The following is a 22809-nucleotide window of genomic DNA, read 5'->3' as shown; positions in this document are numbered from 1 at the left end:
TATAAGCGAATATTACTATGACCGATACTGCATGCAATGTATGCGAGTGGGGTGTCAAACGACTCAGCGCGCCGTGCACATACGCACTACATACATCATAATTTCTTGTAGCTGGCTGTAGCTCCTGACACAGAAAATCAGCATTTCCTCACGATGGAGGCATATTTTGGCAACTTGTACGAGCAAAACACACCAAACAACACTCACTGGACAAGTTCTTCACGAAGAAGTAACACCCTGTTCTCCTCTAACATCGCTTGACTTTACATCAATCACTATAACCGAAGCAAAAATAATGTAATAAAGGTCTTTTGAAATATGAATTTGATCACTATAGGCGATATAATTATTACTATAGACGATAATTACTATACGCAATAACTGTGTATACATGTACTTAGTTATGGCAAATGAAAATGAATTTGAGAAATTGATCACTATATCCGGTGTATTACTATAGCCGCCTACCTTATAGGCGATACGGACTGTACTTATGATACAGTCAGAAAGTGCAACAACTAAGCAGAAAACTGACAGAGCACGGGGACATGCAACTGAGATGTGTTGAAGCTAGGTGTCAGGACGTCGAATGTCCGACTACTCTTTCAGTTTCGTGTCTAGTTGTTGCACTTTCTGACTGTACATAGTATCTGGTTACAGTGATGGAGAGTTACTCTAAACTCGTTTCCATATGTCCTTTTCCTTTCTTCAAATAATTATATTAATAATTATCTATTAAAAAAACCAGAAATGCCCGAATGAAAGTGGGACAAACTACGAACACAAACAACTGTGAAGTTGTGGTGAGTGAATTGTGCGTGGGTAAGCTACCATAGCTAAGTGTTTTAAAGTCTAATCCGTGACCTGTATGACTACTGCAATGCTTACCAGCAGGTGGAGTGAGCATGCAAACTGGGCTAGAATAGTTGCTAGTTTGATTCTCGCGCGTGACCACAAATGCTGATACGCAATACGAGGTGTTTAGAGACAAGTTGGCGAACGCCACATTGCCACCCGACACGTTGGCGCACATCTGAATTGGATTTTGTTTCTGTGAAGATCCTGTTTGACTAGCTGAGCTGAGATTGAAGCAGTATTTGGCTATCCTGGATCGCTTGGCCATTGATGCTATGACAGTGGTTGTGTTAGCAGGCAGAAGGACAACTGATGTTGGTGCTGGGAATATGCAGTCAGAAACATCAGATCAGAAAATGTATTAATGGTTTCAATTTCTTAGAAGAAACTAACTCTCCTCCTCCATGCACTCTAAAGCCGACCATTACTACCCTCGGTAGCCATTACTCACACCAATAACTTCAAACAAGGAAGGGGTCATGGGTAAAACATTTCCTTCTGACAGCTGTTTCGCCTATCAAAGGCTCGTCAGAGAAGGTGATACTGATATTTTAATTGACAGTTTCAATTTCTTGCACATGTATTCTATTCTACCAATATCTCACTTTTCACTGCTGTGTATCTGTTTTAAAAACTGTCACCGGCAAATCCTTATTATAGGATTTGGGTTTTGGCTAAAGGATTTCCCTAAAAACCTATGAAAAAGGATGAAATGGCTTTCACGAGGTGTTTGAAACTGTTTCCCATACACTTCTGTAGGAGTAATCCAAATTTCAAGCCGATCGGCCAATTTTTGAGTTGAAGCGTCCGCTGTGGTACAGTTAAAAGCACTAGATATGCCAACCTGTAGCAGTGCTCCCCAATCAACCACAGACATCTATGCGTGGTATGGTATTGTATGGTATGGCATGGGGTTTGCAGCTCTTTTTAAAAATGCTTTGCTTCACGGAAACGTATTTCATTGCGAAGAGCTGCGCTTCGGTCCTCTGAGCTGTGCGAGGAGCTCTAACAGAGCGAAACAGTTGCTGTCCACAGATTTGAGTATGTATGGTATCTATGTACTTATTCAGCATACTAAGCATTCTATCATCATCTGCATCCATTACAACACTCTGGATAATGGAGAACACTCAAATCCTATATTATCGGATCCGACAAAAAACTCATGTCCTATCTAAAACGGCCCTATACAAGTAAGTCAAGCGATAATACTGGCACCCTTGAAAACTTCTGAACAGAACCTACTGATACTGCCCCAACACCTTACGATAAAAATGTAGGCACACAACTTATCCCGGGCGGAAGCAGGGTCATGATTATTTGAAAAATGTCAAAAAAAATCCTATATAGGATTTGACCGTTTAAGAAATAGTCTTATTGATTGTGATGGCAAAGGAACGTGATGTACAGAATCAAAGAGAATTACTCCGAGCTCATGAAGTACCCAACCAGCTAGCACTGGACGTGTCATGAACTGTTGGAAAGAACATGCACCCATACAGAACACACACATACACACACGCACCCACACCCACACCACACCCACACACATACATGTACATGCCTATAATACATATACACAAACAAACAAACATACCGTATGATTTCAATATGGACGCACGCGAGCCTAGGAACGTCGTCATACAGGTTGGAGTTACTGCTAAGGTTCAGTGGAACAATGAGATTCAGGGCAAAGAGTGGGGAAACGTTTGAAGTAGGAACACTTTTATGCAAAAGATATTGGCAACGTTTGAGTCTCACGTGGAGTCGCCATCTCTCCAGAGTTCAGGGCTCTATTCACACTAACAGGCTGTTCAATAAAAGTAATGAAGTGTTTGTTTCCAGAGGAGTTTGTTGCTCTAAGGTTTTGATTACGTTACTGCCACGTAGAGTGAACTGAAGCATAGTGAATATTATTAGTTATGCTTTAGCCTTCAGGTGCAGCAATTGCACAGGAATACTGTACCACGATATAATGCCGTGACTACTTCGAAGTACACATAACAAAATCTAGTTAACAGGTGTGAAAATACTCAATAGATGGGGAACTATGGAGGAGCGGCTTCGGAGAAAGAAGTTTCAACAAAGTTGCGAATAAACAATTGATGCCGACATAATACCATGATGCACAAATGCGACATAAATCTGCAAGGCATAATTCATATTTCTAGTAAAGAAAAAAGGACCAAGAAAATACAAGTTACGCTATAATGTCCACTAAAACCAGCAGTTACTAAACAATAAGCTCATGCGATAACATTGCATGACACTGACCGACTGTACTGACGTTCTGCAACTAACTGGCTAACAGCGCTAGCACATATAGGGTGCGCACTACAACAGCCTTCCAACTTGGAAGGTTCTAAGTTATAGAAATAACATAAGGAGGGGAAGGTGAGCGCAACCAAGACAAGCACGAGCTGAAAGTCTCAGCTGTGAAGGACGTTGAAGGATGTTCATGCATGTCGATCATGCATGTCGATGACGGTACTGGCAAGACCACTGGACAATACGGACAAACCACGATTCAAGGACGCAAAGCAACATTCCACAAAACTTGTGTGACTCAAAGATGCGAAGATCAATAAAAAGGGAAGCTATGCGAACCAGAATCATGCAAAACCGAATGCTTCAATAAAACAGCACTGTACGTCGACTATGTCAATTTAGATGGACAATAAGCAGCGGTAACAAGCAGCAGTTTCACACGACGATCGTTTCACCATATAGATAGGGACGGTACATCAATGTCGTGGAATGTTATCGCATGAGCTGATTGTTTAGTAACTGGTGGTTTTAGTGGACATTATAGCGTAACTTGTAGTTTCTTGATCCTTTCTTCTTTACTATAAATTTGCACTTGGCTCTCCATCCGAGTCCATTCTTGCATAATTCATAAACTACACTTACGCGCTCTACACCTAGATTTCCCCACACTAACTTTTCTTTTACACTGTTCTCACTTTATGGGATAATACAATCACTGTTTCAACTGTGTTGAATTGTATTTTTTGTAACTTTCAATTAGGACATTGTAGCACAGTTGAACACATAATTATAATTATTTGTTTGTTCTATCAACCATTCTTCTATGTAAATCCACTGATGACCATCGAGGAAAGAAGTGTATGGATTATTCTTTGCACATTAAATTTCATTAGTCCATCATGGTATTATGTACACATCTATGTTTTTATTCATAGCTTTGTTGAAACACGAAAGAGGCCTTCTAAAACTAACCATCCGGATAAAATCGCTGGCAAAGGAAGCTGAGGTTGGAGTTGATATTGCATTGAGCGGCTAGGATTGTGTTTGACGACCAATCAAACATCCCGCATTGACGGCTACGATTTCCCATATCTAGATGGAAAGAACTATCGTCGCTCAGGTGGACTTTACATGACTGGATCATGGCCGCTAAACATGTTTTCCCTAGACCGTCGGCAAGACGTCCATTGAGCCTTTTGCAATACATTATAGCCGATGATCTGTTCTTCTTCGAATGGAAGTACTCTATGGTTGTACGTCCCCGGATACCGGGACCGGAAACGTTGCATGTTGAACAAACCTGCATAGGCGCTGGAATAAGAGGAGAATATGGCACAATATAATTGGAAGGGGTCAGTTGATTTAACCTTATCATTTAAACCTCGTCGAGTTTAAACATTGCATGTTTAAAAGGAACGGGCTGTTTTTGGTCTTGTTTTGACTCGTTCTCTGTAAAGCCTAGGTTGTTGAGGTTCGATGGGGCGACATTGAATACGACGTAAAGAGCGACAGGAGTGAACATAAATCTCATGACACCGCTTGATGACGTCAAAAGTGAACGCCAGTGTCTTTGTAGGTGGCGGGTGTCGTCATAATATGTCCCAAATTTACTGGATGATGCACCCAGTGTAGGTCCATAATTTAAAAAGCAAGGAGCCAGACCAAGAAAACCCCTCACGTGTATTGTCATAAAACTAAACTGCAAAACCTGGCTCCAACATTTCTGCTGGAAAGTGTCAAGTAGAAGTGAAACGCATTTTTAAAATTATTATTTACTTCAACAATTAGAACCGGATACCTGCTGAGTACTGTACGTTGTACGTTTTAAGTGTGTGCATGATGATTGTACATCATTATAGTTGACGTACAGAGTGTCAAACTCCTCGGCCAAAATACCAGTAAACATATCGTACTATTCTACCAATATACTACAGCCAAGAAATACGAAGTCAAAACCTACACAAGCATTGGGGCACACTTCCTGGGTTATGTGCATGAAGCACACACAAATCGTTAGCCTTAGCCCACCTACAGCGACCATTTGAAATTGTACAAAGCTCTACTTAATGTGAGCACTTTGAGAACATTGGGTTAATTCTTGTGACTTGAAGTAAATAGATCTCACAGAACCCAAGGACAAACGTATTTCAGTAACTACAGAAACAGTTGCGGAAGATGCACTGCCGCAACTCCTTAACCCAGAAAACCCTAAATCATCCCCACTGCAAGTGGTCTCTTTGCTGCAAATTCAAAAATCTTAACCATGTTTCGGCCAGGAGCTACCATCAAGATCTGAGGGTTGAAATGATTGATTATGGCTGAGATTATTACATTTGCAGCAAAGAGACTACGTTCTTTTGTGATGATGTAGGGTTTTCTGCGCATCAACAGGAACAATGTTCTATAGCTATTGTTGCTGAGTCAGCTCACATGTAGAGATATTTCAGGACTTAGAGCGGTGCAAGTTTAATGTTCAGACTGAACTCACCTTTTCCTGTCCCCGCCAGACATTCAACTTGGCCAGAGGAAGTAACAGTAGTGTCAGTGGGGACAATGAACCAGCAAATGGTCATCATGACCCCAGCAATTCCAAACAATTTCTTCCATGGCCCCATTGGTAGATAAATTACTTGTAGTCTACCAGAACGTCTCGATATCAAGATGATATTGGTGCAACTGCTGCTGATCTGCCTATGAATTGTAAAGTAGCACCCTCTTCTGCGATCGATCTTTCCAGAATTACTGAGCGCAGTGGCTCTACTGTTTAGCGTCACGGAGGTCTTTCACAGCGCTACTGCATATGCCACCCCTCCTGATCCCGGCAGGTTTGTTTTTATTTTATTTTATTCCAAGCACTACATGGCTCGGGTAGCCAATGACCACTTTGCGTGGCGATTGCAGGGTTTTTATAGCCAACCACGGCTATTTTGCATGAGCGCGCTTAGTGTCAATTCGCATCGCCTAGAAATTCGCCTTATTTTAGTTGGACGTTTCCTTCCTCTGCACATTACTAACATGTAAAACACATGGTGCGGGCCAATGTTCGACGCTGGTGGCACACGCAGTGACCGATAGCACTACATTTTTGTGACCTTCAGATCAGCTCAGCACAGGTGCTAGCCACTCTTCTGTTTGATATCGCGAACTTCTAACTTGGTATCCCGAGGACGGAATTAAGTAGCAGTACAACATAATATTTGCCTGCCGTTCCCTGCAGTACACCTGTGAAAAAGGAATGAATGTTCGGGATGTATCAACAGAGACACAGAGGTTCAAAAATTGAAATACAGTCAGTATCGCCTATAGCGTTGGTGTTTGATTTTGAGTACTTTCTCACTACTGTATAAGCGATATATTACTATGACCAATACTGTATGCAATGTGTGCGAGTGGGGTGTCAAATGACTCAGGGCGCCGTGCACATACGTACTGCATAGCTAGCTGGCTACAGCTCATGACACACAACATCAGCATTTCCTCAGGATGGAGGCATATTTGGCAACTTGTCCACGCAGAACTCACCAAACACCACTGGGCAAGTAGTTCTTCACGAAGAAGTAACACCCTGTTCTCCTCTGACACCACTTGATTTTACATCAATCACTATGATCGATGCAAAAGTAATGTAATAAAGGTCTTTTGAAATATGAATTTAATCACTATAGGCGATGTATTACTATAGTATAGACGATTATTACCACATGTATACGGGATAACTGTGTATACTTAGTTATGGGAAATGAAAATGAATTTAAGAAACTGATCACAATAGCCGGTATATTACTATAGCCGCCAACCTTATAGGCGATACTGATTGTACAACCCCAACACAAGGCGATAAGAGTTGACAGCTGCATTTGTATATCCTGACCACTAGAAACCTAATTCCAGTTTTTATGGGCCCACATACTCAGGAACTGAACTTGCCTGCATATTCAAGTAAATTATCGTACTCCCGCGATTAGTGTCTCTGGGGCACTATTTACATGTATGATTATCACAGATGGGGCACTATTCAAGAGAGGGCACTATTTTTTCAATGCTGATACTTAAAAGAAGTACATTATCGTCATCTAGCATAAAAACAAAGAAAAACAGAGCCTACAATGTTCAAAAAGTTTCAAGTCACACTATTTGAAAGAGGGCTACAGTATTATGTTTTCACTGGCTCTTGGAGACGGGGCACTATTGGAGAGAGGGCTCTAATCGCGCGAGTACGGTACTCCTATTCTCTGGATAGTTCGTTGTTTCGACTTTGATTGGTCTGGTCAGCGGAGCTCGAAGTGACTAGCCTTGGTGAATGCACATACGTACATGTATGGCTGTAGAGGCAATCTCTCTACACCTCTGTCTACGTGATGTGCCTAATGCATGAATGGAAAGCACCTAGCAGTGTTGGAGTGTGCCAGCTGGAACACATACTCGATGTTTCTTCAAAATAACTTTTGGCTCGACGACCAGCCTTCAGAGAGAGGATTGAGTGCCACGTATATTCGCCGCTACGAATTAGCTCCATTGATGCTAAAACTACAGAAATGGTCTCCGAAATGGCACGGCATGAACGTGCGGAATAAAGCGACGACGCATCCTTCCTCTTTACAGAGAATCATCGCGCGAAACACTACCAGGAAGTGATGGAACGTAACTATAGACCGCTGGACCTATCTGGTACATGTATAGATTGAGAATGTGGCTTTCTCTAGTTACATTTCCACTGTGCCGAAAACGCATCAAGTACGACTTTCACAAACAGACGTGAATAGAGGATATGCATGATCCGTCAACTTACATTTACACACACTTGAACAGAATTAAAAGCGTTTCTGCTGTAACTCTGAGTTACACGGTTTTAGCCGATCATCAGACAGCAACAGGAGTTCCAGTTTTTTTGAGCTTTTGAAGTCGGTTTGGAATTTTGGTGCTCTGATCCATCCTTGGTCAGATCGAGCAGTGCTGCTGACATGTACCATTACTGTTCCTTTCCGGTAGATGGCTACGGCCGAGAGTCTTTTCGGCCCTACCTTGATGCTTTGGCTAAATCCCCTAGCATCATCTTTCATACCAATGAGCAACCGAAATCTGCGATCATGTACCAACCACGACACATCCCACTTGTCCTTAGGGTTCATGAACGTATGCAGTCTCCGCTTCAAGGTCCATGCTTTAACCGCACTGATCCCCAGGTACGACATCCTGTGTATAGCCGAAACATGGCTAAACAGCGCGATCTCTGACGGAGAAGTACAAATCCCAGGTTATAACCTTACCAGATGTGACCGCGAAAACAAGACTGGAGGCGGTGTATGTATCTACTACAAATCATCACTTCCCATCACGCCACAGCCAAATCTCCGCCTAGACGGCGTGGAAGCCGTCTGGATACTGCTGCGATCGAAGTCCCAGAAGCACCTGGTCGGATGTGTATATCGTCCCCCGCAGGAGCCTGTCGCGTACTGGACTCTCCTGGACTCTGCCTTCCATAGAGCGTCTCTGGTGACAACATCAATGACCGTTGTAGGAGACTTCAATGTGGACATGTTCCGAGGCCAGAGAATGGCGCAACGTCATCACCTTGAAGATGTCGCATCTGCTTACAGCCTCACAAACCACGTGCTGTCCCCGACAAGGATTACATCTCTCTGTCCCCAAGGTAGCACCATAGATTTAGTCCTTTCTACAGAGAACTCAGTGTCAACGTGCACGGTTGTTCCGTCCACCATAAGTGACCACTTTACCTTCCGTGCTACTATGACCTTTACTGTACAGACGAAGAAGTGCGTGCGTGCTCCACCAACACGTAAGCTGCACAAAATCGATATTCCGCTATTTCGCGAGGACCTTAAATATTGCTTTGCGCAAGACTTCCCCTCTGATGCCGATGTCGACACTTACTGGGAGCTCTGGCACGATCGGTTTATGACTGTGTTGGACACACATGCCCCGCTTGTACAAGGGGCAATGAAATCTGCAGAACCTGTGCCTTGGTCAAACCGCGACATTTATCAGCTGGACAAGAAGAAGAAAAGGTATCATCGCCTTTGGCTGGCCGACAAAGGAAATGTTCAAGTCCACCAGCAGTACCGGAAGGTTCGAACTCAGGCAACGAACATGTATCGCCGTTGTAGGAATGTGTACTTCGCACGTCAATGCCAAGAACATTCCAGAAACCCCCGCCAGATTTGGAAAGTCATCAATACCGTCACCGGACGCGGGAAGCAGAAAACCGAACCAACCTGCAACATCGAAGAGGTAGCCAACGTGTTTCATGACATTGTGACGGATCCAAAGCGCCCATCATGCCTAGCCTCTCCCGTCGGCCCACTTCCATCGGATAGCCTGCACACGTTCCAGCCAGCCTCTTGTTCCGTAATCTACCGTCTACTAAGTCAAGTCAACCCTGCGAAAGCAACGGGCAGCGACGGTGTCCCAGGATTCCTCCTGAAGTCCTGTGCCGAGGTCCTCACACCATCTGTCACCACACTCTTCAACCTGTCACTGAAATCTGGTGCAGTGCCTGCCGGTTTCAAGTTGGCGGCTGTAGGCCCGCTGTTCAAGTCTGGGGATCCGTCTCAGCCGACAAACTATAGGCCAGTGTCGCTACTTCCGATTTTGTCAAAGTTGCTGGAAAAGCTGGTCCAGCGGCAGCTTGTACGGCACCTCGACCACACCGACGCTATCCCGGAAACTCAGTTTGCATTTCGCCGGCAGCACTCGACGGGTGATGCACTAGCCTTACTGGTTGATCAGCTGCAAATGGCTCGCGACAAGAAGGACTCCTCTGGAGTGTGCTTCCTTGACATGTCGAAGGCCTTCGACAAAGTGCGGCATGCAATTATGATCCAGGACTGCTTTGAAATTGGAGTTGGCGGTACGGTGATGAAATGGCTCGTTAGCTACCTTACAAACCGGACACAGCAAGTCCGCATCGGTAGCGAACTGAGCAACATCACAGTATGCACAAGTGGAGTACCCCAGGGATCTGTATTGGGGCCCATCTTGTTCAATATATACACCCGAGCGGTAGCTGCAGTAGCTCACCCGACCCCTAGCATACAATTTGCTGACGATATTGCACTGTACCAAAGTGGTTCCAACACGGCAACTATTTCACTGGGACTCTCGTCATCCGTCACTGCGCTGGCCGACTGGCTCGAAAACCGCGGCCTGATATTGAATGAACGCAAAAGTCAAGTTCTGTCCATCTGTGGGAGGGATGCGCAAACCAGTATCGCTGTAAATTGCCATCAGACCCGCTTACCTGCTTGTACTGCGGCCAAGTATTTGGGTTTAACCATCACAGAGCAACTGACCTGGGACCCTCATATCCACGATGTTACAGCGAAGGTGAACAGGAAAGTCGGAGCATTGTGGCGAGCCCGGCGATCCCTTTCCCAGACGGCCAGGGTCCAATACCTAAAATCCGTTGTGATGCCCGACCTATTATATGGAAGTGTGGCCTATAGCACGTCCCTCTCAGCTTTCGCTCTAGGGAAACTCCAACGTCTTCAGAACCGTGCCATCCGCGCTGTGTTCAGCCTACCACCCACATCTTCGGTAAGCCACCAAAGGGAGATCATATCCCTCCGGAAAATCGAGGAGACACAACACCACCGACTCCTCGATCTCATCTGGCGCGGCCTGAACGGCCAATGTAGTACAGCGCTTTCCAAGCAGCTGAAGCCCGCAACCACGGCCCCAACTCGACATCAAGCCAACGCCGGGCTCATTCTCCCGCTGGCCAGGACGAATACAGACACTCGCCGACCGTTCTTCCGTGGACCTGCGCTGTGGAACACTCTGCCAGCCAGTGTACGTTCCTGCAAAGCCGTGGCCGATTTCGCAGCAGCCGTGTACCCGTACACTCTCAGGCCATAAACGTTTTTAAAAGAAGAGAAACAGTGACATGCCCCCCCCCCCACACACACGGACAGTATGTATAGGCATATAACGAACGGTCTTTTCCTGTTAGCTCTGTTTGTCCAATACATGAGATATAACGTCTTTCTTGTTGTTTTTCCTTCTCCATGTAGCTGCTTCCAGCATGGTAAACGACAGTACCATGGCCTTTTCAGATTTTCATTGTACCTATTTGTAGTACCTCCCGGGATCAGTATTTTCCACTTGAAATAACATCCACCCCAATGCCTCATTCTTAGCATTCTTTTATTCGCTTCCATGTAATTGGGCTTATTGCCCGTTTGGTATTGCGAATTCAAATAAAAAACAACAACAACAACAACATTTCAAGTGGTGTGTTTACTGCTTACTCGGCTGTGCACATTGGTGTATTGAGCACTGTCATGAGCAACGGCAACTCTCTCCGAGTGTCAACTTACAGGTATTATGCTTTGTTATTGGTGAAAGGAATTCAGGTGGAAACACCCATTCCAATAGGGCTGCACATTCGAGCCAGTTCCGTTATTGGTGTTCTCCTTACCTCTCCGCTCCTAGTACATGTACAGGTATGTTAAGACTACACTGTACGTACTTCAAATACTTTGGACCACCAGGAGCTTGATATTCGTGGATCCACTGTAACGTGGAGAGCTGCTAATAGCTTCGCCTCTACTCACTGTATACATAGTTAACAACTGGACAGGGTGCTAATGCTACATTGAGCGCTTTCGATTACACGCATTTCGGTCAATTCTAGAATTAGTTATTGTTGATGCGCAGTTCGATTACACAAAAAGTGACAAATTCCGTCGTTAGAATTGATTTTATCCAATTCCGTCAAATCCGTCAATTCTGAAGAGATGGCGGAATTTCTTTAAGTCTGGCGCCAGAATTGCACAGTCGGTGTGTTACTGGTCTGGTCATGACTCAAGCGCGCGAAGAGCCTCCCTGGCCGGCGTGTGCGCGATGCTGGGTCCACGTGCGCGCGAGGGTGTACGTGATCTCTTTTTACGATTCATCAATTTTGTTTGTGACATGACATGAATAAAATGCGTTGTGAATTCCAGTCGTTCGTTTACAAGGCCGGAATACGCTCATTCTGGTCATTCCAGAATTAAAAAACCAGTTCCAAAATTGTGTAAACGTGTAATCGAAAGCACCCATTATATTAATTATTATGTCTTGTATGGAGTGGCGAATATGTGCACGTGATCCCACTCCACAACAATCATCTTGGTTGATGCCGTGCACGTTGTCGCACAAACTCCATTGCAAAATCTGCATGTGCGTGCATGAAGGCAAATGTTTCGTCAAACACTATGGAATATTCTCACTGGCTGGAGAGCCAAGGATGAGTTTTAATACAGAAAATAAAAAGGACCAAGTGCTAGAGCTGTTAGCCACTTACATGTAGTTGTGGAACGTCAATACCGTCGGTCCGTGTAGTGCAATGTTATCGCATGAGCTGATTGTTGAGTAACTGGTGGTGTTAGTGGATAGTATAGCGTAATTTGTAGCTCATTGGTCCCTTTTTCTTTTCTATAAATATTCTCCTTCGTATTAAACATTAAATTACGTAAAGCCAATGAAGACTTTGACAGGCTTAGAGCAACAGTGACACCGCCAGTCATCTGGAATGTAATGCAGCAATATTACGATGCAGGTGTGTTCAACCAATACCATAATTGAGAATTTTGCCAAAGGGATGCAAAGAGCAATGCACTACATAACTCAATGAATAAAACTACTTGTAGAGGCGCACCCATATCACAATCATAGCAACAAATAAATTGTTCCAGTTTTCTCGTCACAAAAATATCAATGGAAACTCGTGACTGAAGATATTATCAAAAAAAGCAATAGGATGTATAAGCTTGGAGTGACAAAACAAGGATAAAAGTAAGAAAGAAGAGCGTAATTGATAAGAGATTAACATACAGGTGAGAATATGATGGGACATTCAGAAACGATAGCACTGTAAAATGTGGCGATGTATGGGCAACTATGCTACATAACGCTTGCCACTTATTGCGATAATACCAAGCCTGAGATACAACTTCACTGGCGAAGTGATGCACGTTTTATCGACTGTGGTAAGGAGAAGCAAAAAACAATTTGAACTGGGATGTTGAGCCAATTTAATCATGGATAAATAAAGAAAGGACAACATGTGTCGAGTTATGACCAACTGTCCATCAATGTGACGAGATGATAGTTATACAGTCGGCAGGTGCGGCAAAGGGGCACAAAACTGACTCCTTGTCAAAAAAGAATTATACGCACGGCTGCGATAACCTAACAGTTGGAATCTGTTGTACGACTTTCGGATGTTTTAGAGCATTGGCGCTACTCATAAAGACTACAGTCACGACACGTGACATCAGAATGGATGAAAATGTGATTAGTAAGTTTGTGCGCTGGTTGCGATGATGGGCTTACATGTATACGCCGAGATCTCCTGCTTAGGTATTGTTGTATTTCTGAAGAGAGCCGTGAAGTGCTACTGTTAGTCTCTAAAGGGAATGCATGCTATCTACAATAGAATTGAACGAGTGAGGTTTGTAATTCATGATAGAGAGAAGATAAAATTGAGCAAACAGTGCTCTATTAACCAGGGCCCAACACACAGCTGAAAGGTGACAGCTGACCATGGGAACTGTCAGAAAATGGCTGTGTTCGTGTTTTGTGTGTTGTGTGCGTTTGTACGTTTGTGTGCGTGTGTGTGTGTGCGTGTATGTGTGAGTGTGTGCGTGTGCACGTTTTGTGTTTTGTGTGTGTGTATGTGTGATTGTGTGTTTGTGTGTGCTGGTCGCGCGCGCGCGTGTGTGTGTTCACGGGAATTCGATTTACACAAAAAATGGAGGATGGGAATGATAGCATTGAGAAGAACTTGAGAAGTCTTTCATATCACTTTTGTGCTATCATACGTACATTCACCTGGATGACCACTGGCCTCTACTTGCTCCTTTGGATTGGTTGTCTGCGAAATGCCATCATTTGCACGAAACTGAGATCGATCCAATACGTCATATAGGGACGTCGGCTCGGCTGGAACCTGTTCGGTTATCTCCCGCAGGGTGTTGTATGTGTGTTCATCTGCGGTAGTTGGCTGAACAATGCAAGGAAAATGGAACAACAATGAGCAAATGATATAATAATAATCTTTACTAATTTTCAGCATTACCCAAAGGCTAACGCCGATCTGGGAGATTTCCTATTCATGTATGTTGATTGTGTGTTCAGCAAGTGATCAGTCCAGTAGCTTCTCTTAATTGTCTACTTCCACACGAGATCTAGATTTGGCGTTCTATTGGAAGTATTCTATACCTGTGTGCTTTGTCCCTGGTCTTGAGTACAAGTGTACCCTCATAACGTCACAAGCGATAGAGTACCAGAAGCTGCTAGTGAAATTGCAAACATTTTAGTCATATTCAACGAACTCCGAAACAGTCCTCGTATCCAATCCCATTCAAAAAGGAATAGAAGGTCGAGGAAAGAGCCAAGACAGGTAATGTATATGGAACATACAAGGAGCCTGTACCGTTGGAGGAGACTAGACTGAAACAGAGCGAGTAGACACGAATAGTATCATAAACTATCAGCGATATTGTAAGGAAATTATACAATTGCATGATACGTTGATAAGGATCATGTAATCTTAACCGCCCACCTCTCCACACTGCGCTCTTGACCCACATTCCCAACACCACTCCATAGCGAGGAAGATCGTCGAAGAGCGCAGTGTGGAGAGGTGGACGGTTAAGATTATTTTCAAATGGCCGAGTTTGTCGCTACTTCTGAGTTTTAAAAGATCATGTAAGTTAACCTTAATCTGGCCGTCACAAGAATTCAGCGTATTCTTGCAGTTTTTTTCTTTTGTTTCGGCTCGTATTGACTATTGGACCACTTAAGCATGTTTATAAGTTTGAACTGAATATGTCCATGCGTTATGGAAATATTTATAAATAAGGTGGCTGGGGCGGTACAACTTTTTAGGGTTCATTTTGATCACATTTTGACTGCATTTTTGAGTTTATCGGCAAGGTGGAGATGAAATTTGAAAATGTTTTCTGGTGAATCTCTGGAGAATAGCCTTCTCTAGCCTCCTATAGTTTTATTTTACTTTTGGACAAAATTTGAAAAAGGTTTATGAAAGGTCCGTGAAAAAATAACACGAACCTTTCATAAAACGTTTTCAAATTTTGTCCAAAAGTAAAAATAAAACTATAGGAAACTAGAGAAGGCTATTCTCCAGAGATTCACCAGAAAACATTTTCAAATTTCATCTCTGCTTTTCCCAAAAAAGTTGTACCGCCCCAGCCACCTTAATGATATCAACTAGACAAATCGATGATAATTCTTTACCTTCGACAGTTTCACTTCGTTGTCGTAAACAGATTCCACTGGGTTTGCTGAGGTGGTCCCCTGCTTGCCAGCTCCGGACACAAACGTGAAGTTGTCGTACTGATCCGCATTGAGATCTTGGTCGGCTGTAGTCTTCGTAGCAGGCTGGAGTGGCGAAAGAGCGTTTGCGTATGCCCCATCACCAACACTTTGCATAGCGTTCTGGGCCAGGGAATATAATCCTGTGGTGTTCATTAACTGGAGAGGCATTTGGTTGTCATACGCGCTCTCATCTGGTTTTGGAAAGATTCCTTCGTCCATCGTATCAGCTGCAGTCTCAGTTGTCTTTGCATTCACAATCTGCTGTCCCTGAAAGTGAGATACGACTCCATATGTAAAGGCAATGCCTTCAGATTTCAGGCTGCTGCTTTCCCTAGCGACTTTGAAGTCCGTTGGCTAAACACAGTACACACATGAAGGATATTATATGCTTATAGAACAGAAGAAAGGACCAAGGAACTACAGGTTACCCTATAATGTCCACTAACACCAACAGTTACTAAACAATCAGCTCATGCGATAACATTGCAGGAAACTGACCGACGGTATTAACGTTCTACAACTAACTGGCTGATTGGCGAGAAGCCTTTGGAGAATCATTCAGCAATATAAATTGACAAAATTAGAAACTAATGAATAATAAACAGCGTGATATCTCGGTATTCAGTCGTTCTCCGCAGTCCTGTCACTAATGATGATCAAAGATGAAGAGAGCAGCTTGAACAAAAATAGTTGTATAGTCCATTGGCGTTAGGCTTCATGCCTGTTTGGGTACACCAACTACATAACAACAGCTGGAATCACATTTACATGACGAGAAGGCATTTGATCATTCTTCTGCCAAAACAGGCCGCCAAGAATAATATCCTCCATAGTGGGTCCATCGCTGGTTACGATATGTGCATGCATCCTTTCCAATATTTACTCTTTTTGTCTTTCTACAAGGAAATGCAGCATCTGCAAAGAACACTGAATACATGATTGCCTTTCAGCACAGCACAAGCAGCTATCAACTACAAGAAAGATGGTGGCAATATCCTCTTCACAACATACAATGACAAGAAAGGAGAGATTCATGAAGCTGTTGCGGGACTTACCCTATCTGATTGGTTCGAGGAGACTTTACCAACATCAGAACTGCGAATCTCACCCTTCAATGGTCCTTCAGATGCAAGTTTGCTGCTGTCTCTGACACTTTCTGCACCAATCACTGCATAGGAGCTCTCCAATATAGCTCCACGAGTAAAGACGGAACAGTTCTGCAGCGAAAACAACACCGAACAGTTACGAAGGAGATGCGGTCTGTGGAAGTGAACACTCGGAGTTGTGACGCTCCATATTGGCCATCGTGCAAAGATGTATTTTGTGTCTTTGTTCTCGCTATTTCTTTACTGTTGCTTATAGTATCATCACGTATACATTGACACCCAGTAGGGAGAAAGAAAAGATTAAAAAAGACGCATTTCACGCTCTGGGTGATCTGCGGGTAACTAATGGTGTTCTGCTAGTCATTTGCACTATTGTACATTAGAACGAGGTCTGTCTCGTTGTACAGGAAATGACTAATCAGCGAAATTCCCGCCAAGGGCCTTATCAGAGTTTAAAGCCCGCTCAATCGCAATTTTACTGCTCTTGATGACGGGTCGAGGGCCTTGGATTAGCTCAATAATTATTAGTAATTTTAGTGATTAGTTTGATTTCTTTGGTACCCAGTACCCACCTACTAATAAGGTAATGGAGGTTTTCGTGGAAATGTTCAGAAATGTTGCTTTTGAGCAGTTGGATGATAATTCAGTTCTTCGGTCTGATTGATGTGTGGGCGAGGCGTTCATTATACATTTGTTCTACGTTCCGATGTTACACACAGTCAAAAGTGTGGTATTGGTAGAATTCAATTTTGTTGATCGCAAGCTAGGTACTCACCACTTTTTTGAGACATAGAAATAAAAAGATTCTTTGTTTCCAGCAGCAGCGACAATCGAGGATAATTAAAATTTAAAAGTATCCCAAACACCACACGCCATGGAAACAGTTGAGTACAATACTCACACGAGCGGGGGCATCATCCTCAAGATTTCCCTGGAACTCATCCTGGAGCTGATTCGGTTCGTCAATTAGAACACCGATGGAAGGCTGTTGATTTGAAGGATTCTACAAGGAAATTAAAAGAAATTTAAAGGATTGCGAAAAACAGGGAGGGGATAGAGAGGGGAGGAGTGTGTGCACGCAAGGGGAGAAGTGATGTGATACCGTTACCAAATATTGGGCCACATTGTTGGGAAAGCCTGCATATGAATATTGCCCATGCCTTGTTCCCGTTCAATACACAAAGATGGAAGAATAGCTGTGAAAAGCAGCGAGTTTTTACTGAATTAATCCCTTATTCCAATCATCACCACTGGTAAGAGTAAAACACTGTGTTAGCTGGTTGAAACATCAACAGTAAGGGTTCAATTTAGTACGTTTTGGGTGTAAAATATCAGACAATCAAAACCGTAACGATTAGCTGGTGGCTGGCCACGGTGCAGCGAAAACTTGAGAAAAGAAAGAAGAAATACGCAGACCGTGACAGAAGGCTGAGGACCCTACTTCACTCATTCCAGGCACGACCACCTCTGGAATTCCTCAGAGGACACACAACCTGACCTTCAACGTTGTGGAGTGATTAGCTGGAATTGAAACATTTTCGCTGCTTGTCTATTGTTCCTCACTGATCTGCTCACCTCTGTACACAAATGGAGACCGCCTCGATTGGCTTAATGGCCTCTGGGGAATCCTTGACTCATTATAATTTAAAATTCTCTCCGTCCTTCTTTATTTTTTCTTTCTTTCGGTGAAATGTCTGTTCGGCGAATTGGCCGCTCGGTGAACTGTCATTCTGTGAGTTGTGCATTCGGTGAAATGGGCATTCTGTGAACTGGGTATTCGGTGAGCTGTCGTTCGGTGAGCTGTCAGTCGGTGAACTGTCGCTCGGTGAATTGTCGTTCGGTGATATGTCGGGACACCCAGAGGTCCGATTTTCCGTATTAAACTCATTAGAAACATGTCCTGAGATAAACTACACAAGCAAGTTTGCTTACCTTACATGTACGTGAGGCGAGGTTATTGTGCAGTACGGTGGGCCCTACGAAAGAGAAGTTCAGCATTTAATAAAGCCGTAGAACAGTTAACTTCGTTGAGTAATATACCCACTCATTGCCCGGTCACTCAGTGTACCGTTGTCCATATAGAGAGGGGAAACAGTTGAAAAGGAAATGCTGGAACATGTATGTAAACTGGTACATTCACCATACTGTTTAGTGAAGGTACTAGGAAGAGAGAAGGCTCGTGGCTGCCTCTTCACCCGGGGTCCCGCATTACCTTGGTACCGATAATTTACATGTGCATGTTGCATGAACCAAAGTGGGGGGGGGGGGCAAATCCATTTGATACATCCAATAATGGACCAATACACATGGAATTAGGAAAACTCAATCTTCGTGCATAACAGTTTCTTCCTTTGTGGAATCATCAGCGCAGCACAGAGAAAACGAGGCCGAATCTAATAGAAATGACTATCTTTTCCAAAGGCACATTTCAACCAGGTTCCTTGCCAGAGTGCTCAGACTTACAAGTCAGTGAGCTCTACGTGATGCAAACAGCGAATGCATTTCCTGACATGAGAGTGCTCAACTACTCCAAGACCAGGAGCAAAACAGGAACATGAAAAATGGCATAGAGTACACCAACACAATCATAATCTAAACTCGGATACTCAGCCAGTAATAAATGTAAAAACGAGCATCATGTATTTCTTCCTTTTTTACAATCATAATCCTAACTCATATAACAACGCCTTGCCAAACAAAGGGATATTGGTTCTCTATACATGTAGGTGAATACTTACTGGCTTGTAACGCAAGGCCAAACTTCCCTTGTTGCCGTTTCTTCCATACAACTAGGATTAGAACGGCTATGATGATCACAGCTAAGACGGCTACACTAACACCAATAGGTGTAGTCGAGGACTGCTTCTCCTTGCTAGGTTTCACCAGATTGTTGTCGCCATTACCAGCGGTAGCAGTTGGGATAAACTCAACAGTGTACGCATTGGAGTTCTTAGCCTCTCTCGATACCTGTGCCAAATAATGAGTTGTTGGCCCGATCCTTCCATCAGAATAGACCGGATTACCAGTAAATGATGTTTTCGTTGTCCAGCTGGAGGAAGTGGAATGATCACCGTGCGGTGCTTGCGCGATGGGTGCAGTCGGCTTTGGACCAATGGCCTGGGTCGGTATTGCCATGGTACTGGACTGAGTGATATGATGTGTTGTAGGCAATTGGGTTTTCGTCGCGGAAGACTCTTCAGGTGACACTGAAATCGGTTTTGGTGAGATATATTGCGTCATCAGTGTTGAGGTGCTTGGTTTGGTTATCCGAGAAGTGTTTTGCTGCGCGAATGACTTAGTGAGTGTGGTGGTCGTAGCGGGTGAGACTGTATGTATCCTGGGAGCAGAAGATGTACGAGTAGATAGAAGCACTGTCGTTGTGGATGAGTGATTCTTCGCTGGGGAGAGCGTTGAGGTAGAAAATGATATACCTGTTCCTAGGGATGAAGTAAAAGAAAATTTAGAAAGGTAAATGATCGTGTCAGTTCCCGAAGGTAACTCAGAACGGCCGGTAACACCCGATGAACCATAGCGGCAGAGGCAGCGCCTAACGGCGGGGGTGAGGGGATAAGTCTCACAACAACGGGCGCAAGTGCCGAGAAACCCCATTATCCGCGTCTATGTACCCCTTGTGCCTGGCCACAAGTTCCCAGTTTCTTGTGAGTAGCAGCACGGCTGGAAAAACCGCTCCCAGGCAAGACTTGAACCACGTACCTTTCGTATCCCAATCATGGTCTTAGACCAACCCACTGTGCGTGTTTGGTCTTTTATGATGAAGTCCAAACAGGTGCGGAAGTGATAATAGTGAAATGAGACGAAAACTAGGGGTAAAACAATTATACCGAATATTCGAGTACTCGCTCCGGTTTTTCAACCATACTGGTACTCGGGATAAATCAGAGTACTCGTTCATACCTCATACATGCATTTACAACAGAAATCTGCTGTTTCAGAGCTGCAGTCAGCAGCTATTGATGTGCAGACTGTGTGGTGAACATTTGTACACAAGTAGAGAGAGCCCAAATGACCCACCAACCAGTATACCCGAGAAAAAGATGACTGCCAATTGTATCATCATTGTACCACGGTTGTATCATGTGATTCTAAAGCGCATGGTTTGCATTTTTTAGGAGATGAAGATACTCGAATATTCGATCGGAGAAAATGATGTCTATCAATAGTTTGAGGGGAAAGTGTTGCAGTGTGGCCATAAAAAAAAGTTTTATAAGTATGGCGTAGGCAAGCTGAATTCAAGAAATGGGCAAGAGTAATATGTTCCTGTATCTGATCAGGAAAAGAGGAGCATAGAATGGGGGAAATGTCTTTACCGTTTAGTACCGTACATAAAGGTAGTGTCTTACCTGTTGGGGAATAGCGCTGGCACACAAAGCTGAACGTCTTCGTGCAATCTTCATTATAAAGGAACCAACCCAATACGTATGCTTTGTGTATGTATCCGCATCTATTGTTGTCGCTATTGATGGGATAGAAAGGGTACCAGCGGATCCTTCTGTCTGTGTTGGATTTATAGACTGCAGACCATTGCCAGCCACCAGTGATCTTGGTGAGTCCTACCCAAATGTTGCATGTACGGCGGCACGCAGAGGTATACCCACAGTTGCATCTCTCCATTGCAGTCACTGCGCAGTTTTTCCAATTGTCGCTCTGTGTGCTCGATAGATTTCCGCCAAGGGTCTCACAATGGGCTTTAGCCTGGTGGAAGTTAAGTTCCTCGGAGAACAGTCTCATTTCAAGCTGCTGAGCATTTGGATCAGTGCAAAGTGTCCATCCTGTAGATCACATAACACCATAGATGGATAGCGTTCGAATTTCACAGAGCTGGTTTGCAGTGATGTAATAATTATGTCGATAGTTTGAAATGACAGTGTTGGTCTAGCGAGGACTCGAAATCCAGAGGAAGATAATATATAGAGCAACCGTGCAGTAGAGCTGCGGCAAGCACTCAACTGGAAGGAATTTACCTCAGCGTAAGGAAGTAAGGTGCTGTAGTGGTGCGTACGGCATACTCAGCCACAGATGCCCTCTGAACACTCCCTGAACACCCTCTCTACTTGCACCCTGGCTCCCCCCTTTATTATTTTTATTATTATTATTTTTTTATATTTTTTATTATAGCTATGAATAGGATGAAGACCGCAGACATCACGCAACTACGTTACTTGTTTGAAATGTATTACTGTGTATTTTATAACAAAAATATTATTGAAAACCCAGAATCGATTTTCTCGTTCCTATCATCAGTGGGAAAAACGGAACTAAGGATACAACCAAAGAAACTGAAAAAAAAACAGGCTTATGAATACGTATACAAACTGCCTCAAGGACTTTCAACTGTTGGACATAACGCGCACGACACAGTACAGAAAAATGAGAGTCATCATACACACCAAGACAGTCAGGACGAGATAACAAGTGTGGATACACAGCTGACGTCTTACGATCAACACATTCATCCGCCTCATCTCGCTCCTTCCCACCCGACTCCTCCTCGTCCATCTCATCGTCCTCTTCCTCGTTCCGCTCGTCATCCTCACGATCATCATCACCACCATCATCTGCCTTGTCCTCTGTCTCCTCACCAACCGTTTCGTCATCCAATTCCTCTTCCATCCTCTGATCATCCGTCTCATCCTCCGTTTCATTACAGACCACTTGTCTCCCACTTGCTAGCTGCTCGTCCCGTGAGCGGAGTTGTTCCTCCAGATCCGCTTCACTCACTGACTCATGATACTGCTCGACCCTCCTCCTGTTGGTACTGTCCACAACGCGCGGTCCTTGGCCATTTCTGGCATAGATCTCTGTGGAGTAGTTTGCTGTTGCCCTCCGAGGTCTCTGGATTAATGTAGGGGGCGTGGCAATTCGTGTGAGAGTTGGTGATGCCAGCGCGAGTGTAGGTGGGTCCACCCCAGCCCCCGCCACAAGAAGAGCCGGTGGCGATTCTGGTGGTGGCAAGGGCGACGGTGGTGCTGCTGGAGTTGGCAACTTGGGCAGCCTAGCTCTCCCACACGGCACCGCATTCTGTGTTGGCTCAGTCTGTACCACTGGCACAGGGGGTGGGTTCTTGCGCGGTCGGCCACGCTTCGGCCGCTTGGATTTGGCTGCATCCGGTAGAATATGCAGCGGTACATGCTGTTTGATACGTGCGGTCAGGTGTTGAAGGGTCCTACCAACGTACCGGCTACCACAATTCCGGCACTCAAATTAGTAAACCAAATGG

General features: G+C 44.2%; 1 protein-coding gene across 1 annotated transcript; it reads right to left on the bottom strand.

The window, feature by feature from the left end:
• Nucleotides 1-12932: 12932 nt before the first annotated feature.
• Nucleotides 12933-22088, bottom strand: LOC135826615 (uncharacterized). The gene is made up of 8 exons (XM_065339219.1): nt 22031-22088; nt 20933-21142; nt 19310-20008; nt 18504-18547; nt 17473-17574; nt 16521-16682; nt 15385-15819; nt 12933-14128 (listed from the first exon to the last, which is right to left on the bottom strand). Exons 1-8 carry the CDS (start codon nt 22086-22088, stop codon nt 13922-13924), a joined length of 1917 nt encoding a protein of 638 aa, XP_065195291.1. The 3' UTR covers nt 12933-13921.
• Nucleotides 22089-22809: the final 721 nt, after the last annotated feature.

Source organism: Sycon ciliatum, chromosome 10, assembly GCF_964019385.1.
Source record: "Sycon ciliatum chromosome 10, ocSycCili1.1, whole genome shotgun sequence".
NCBI classification, from domain to species: Eukaryota; Metazoa; Porifera; class Calcarea; order Leucosolenida; family Sycettidae; genus Sycon; species Sycon ciliatum.
This window is presented reverse-complemented; position numbering and strand designations above follow the sequence as displayed.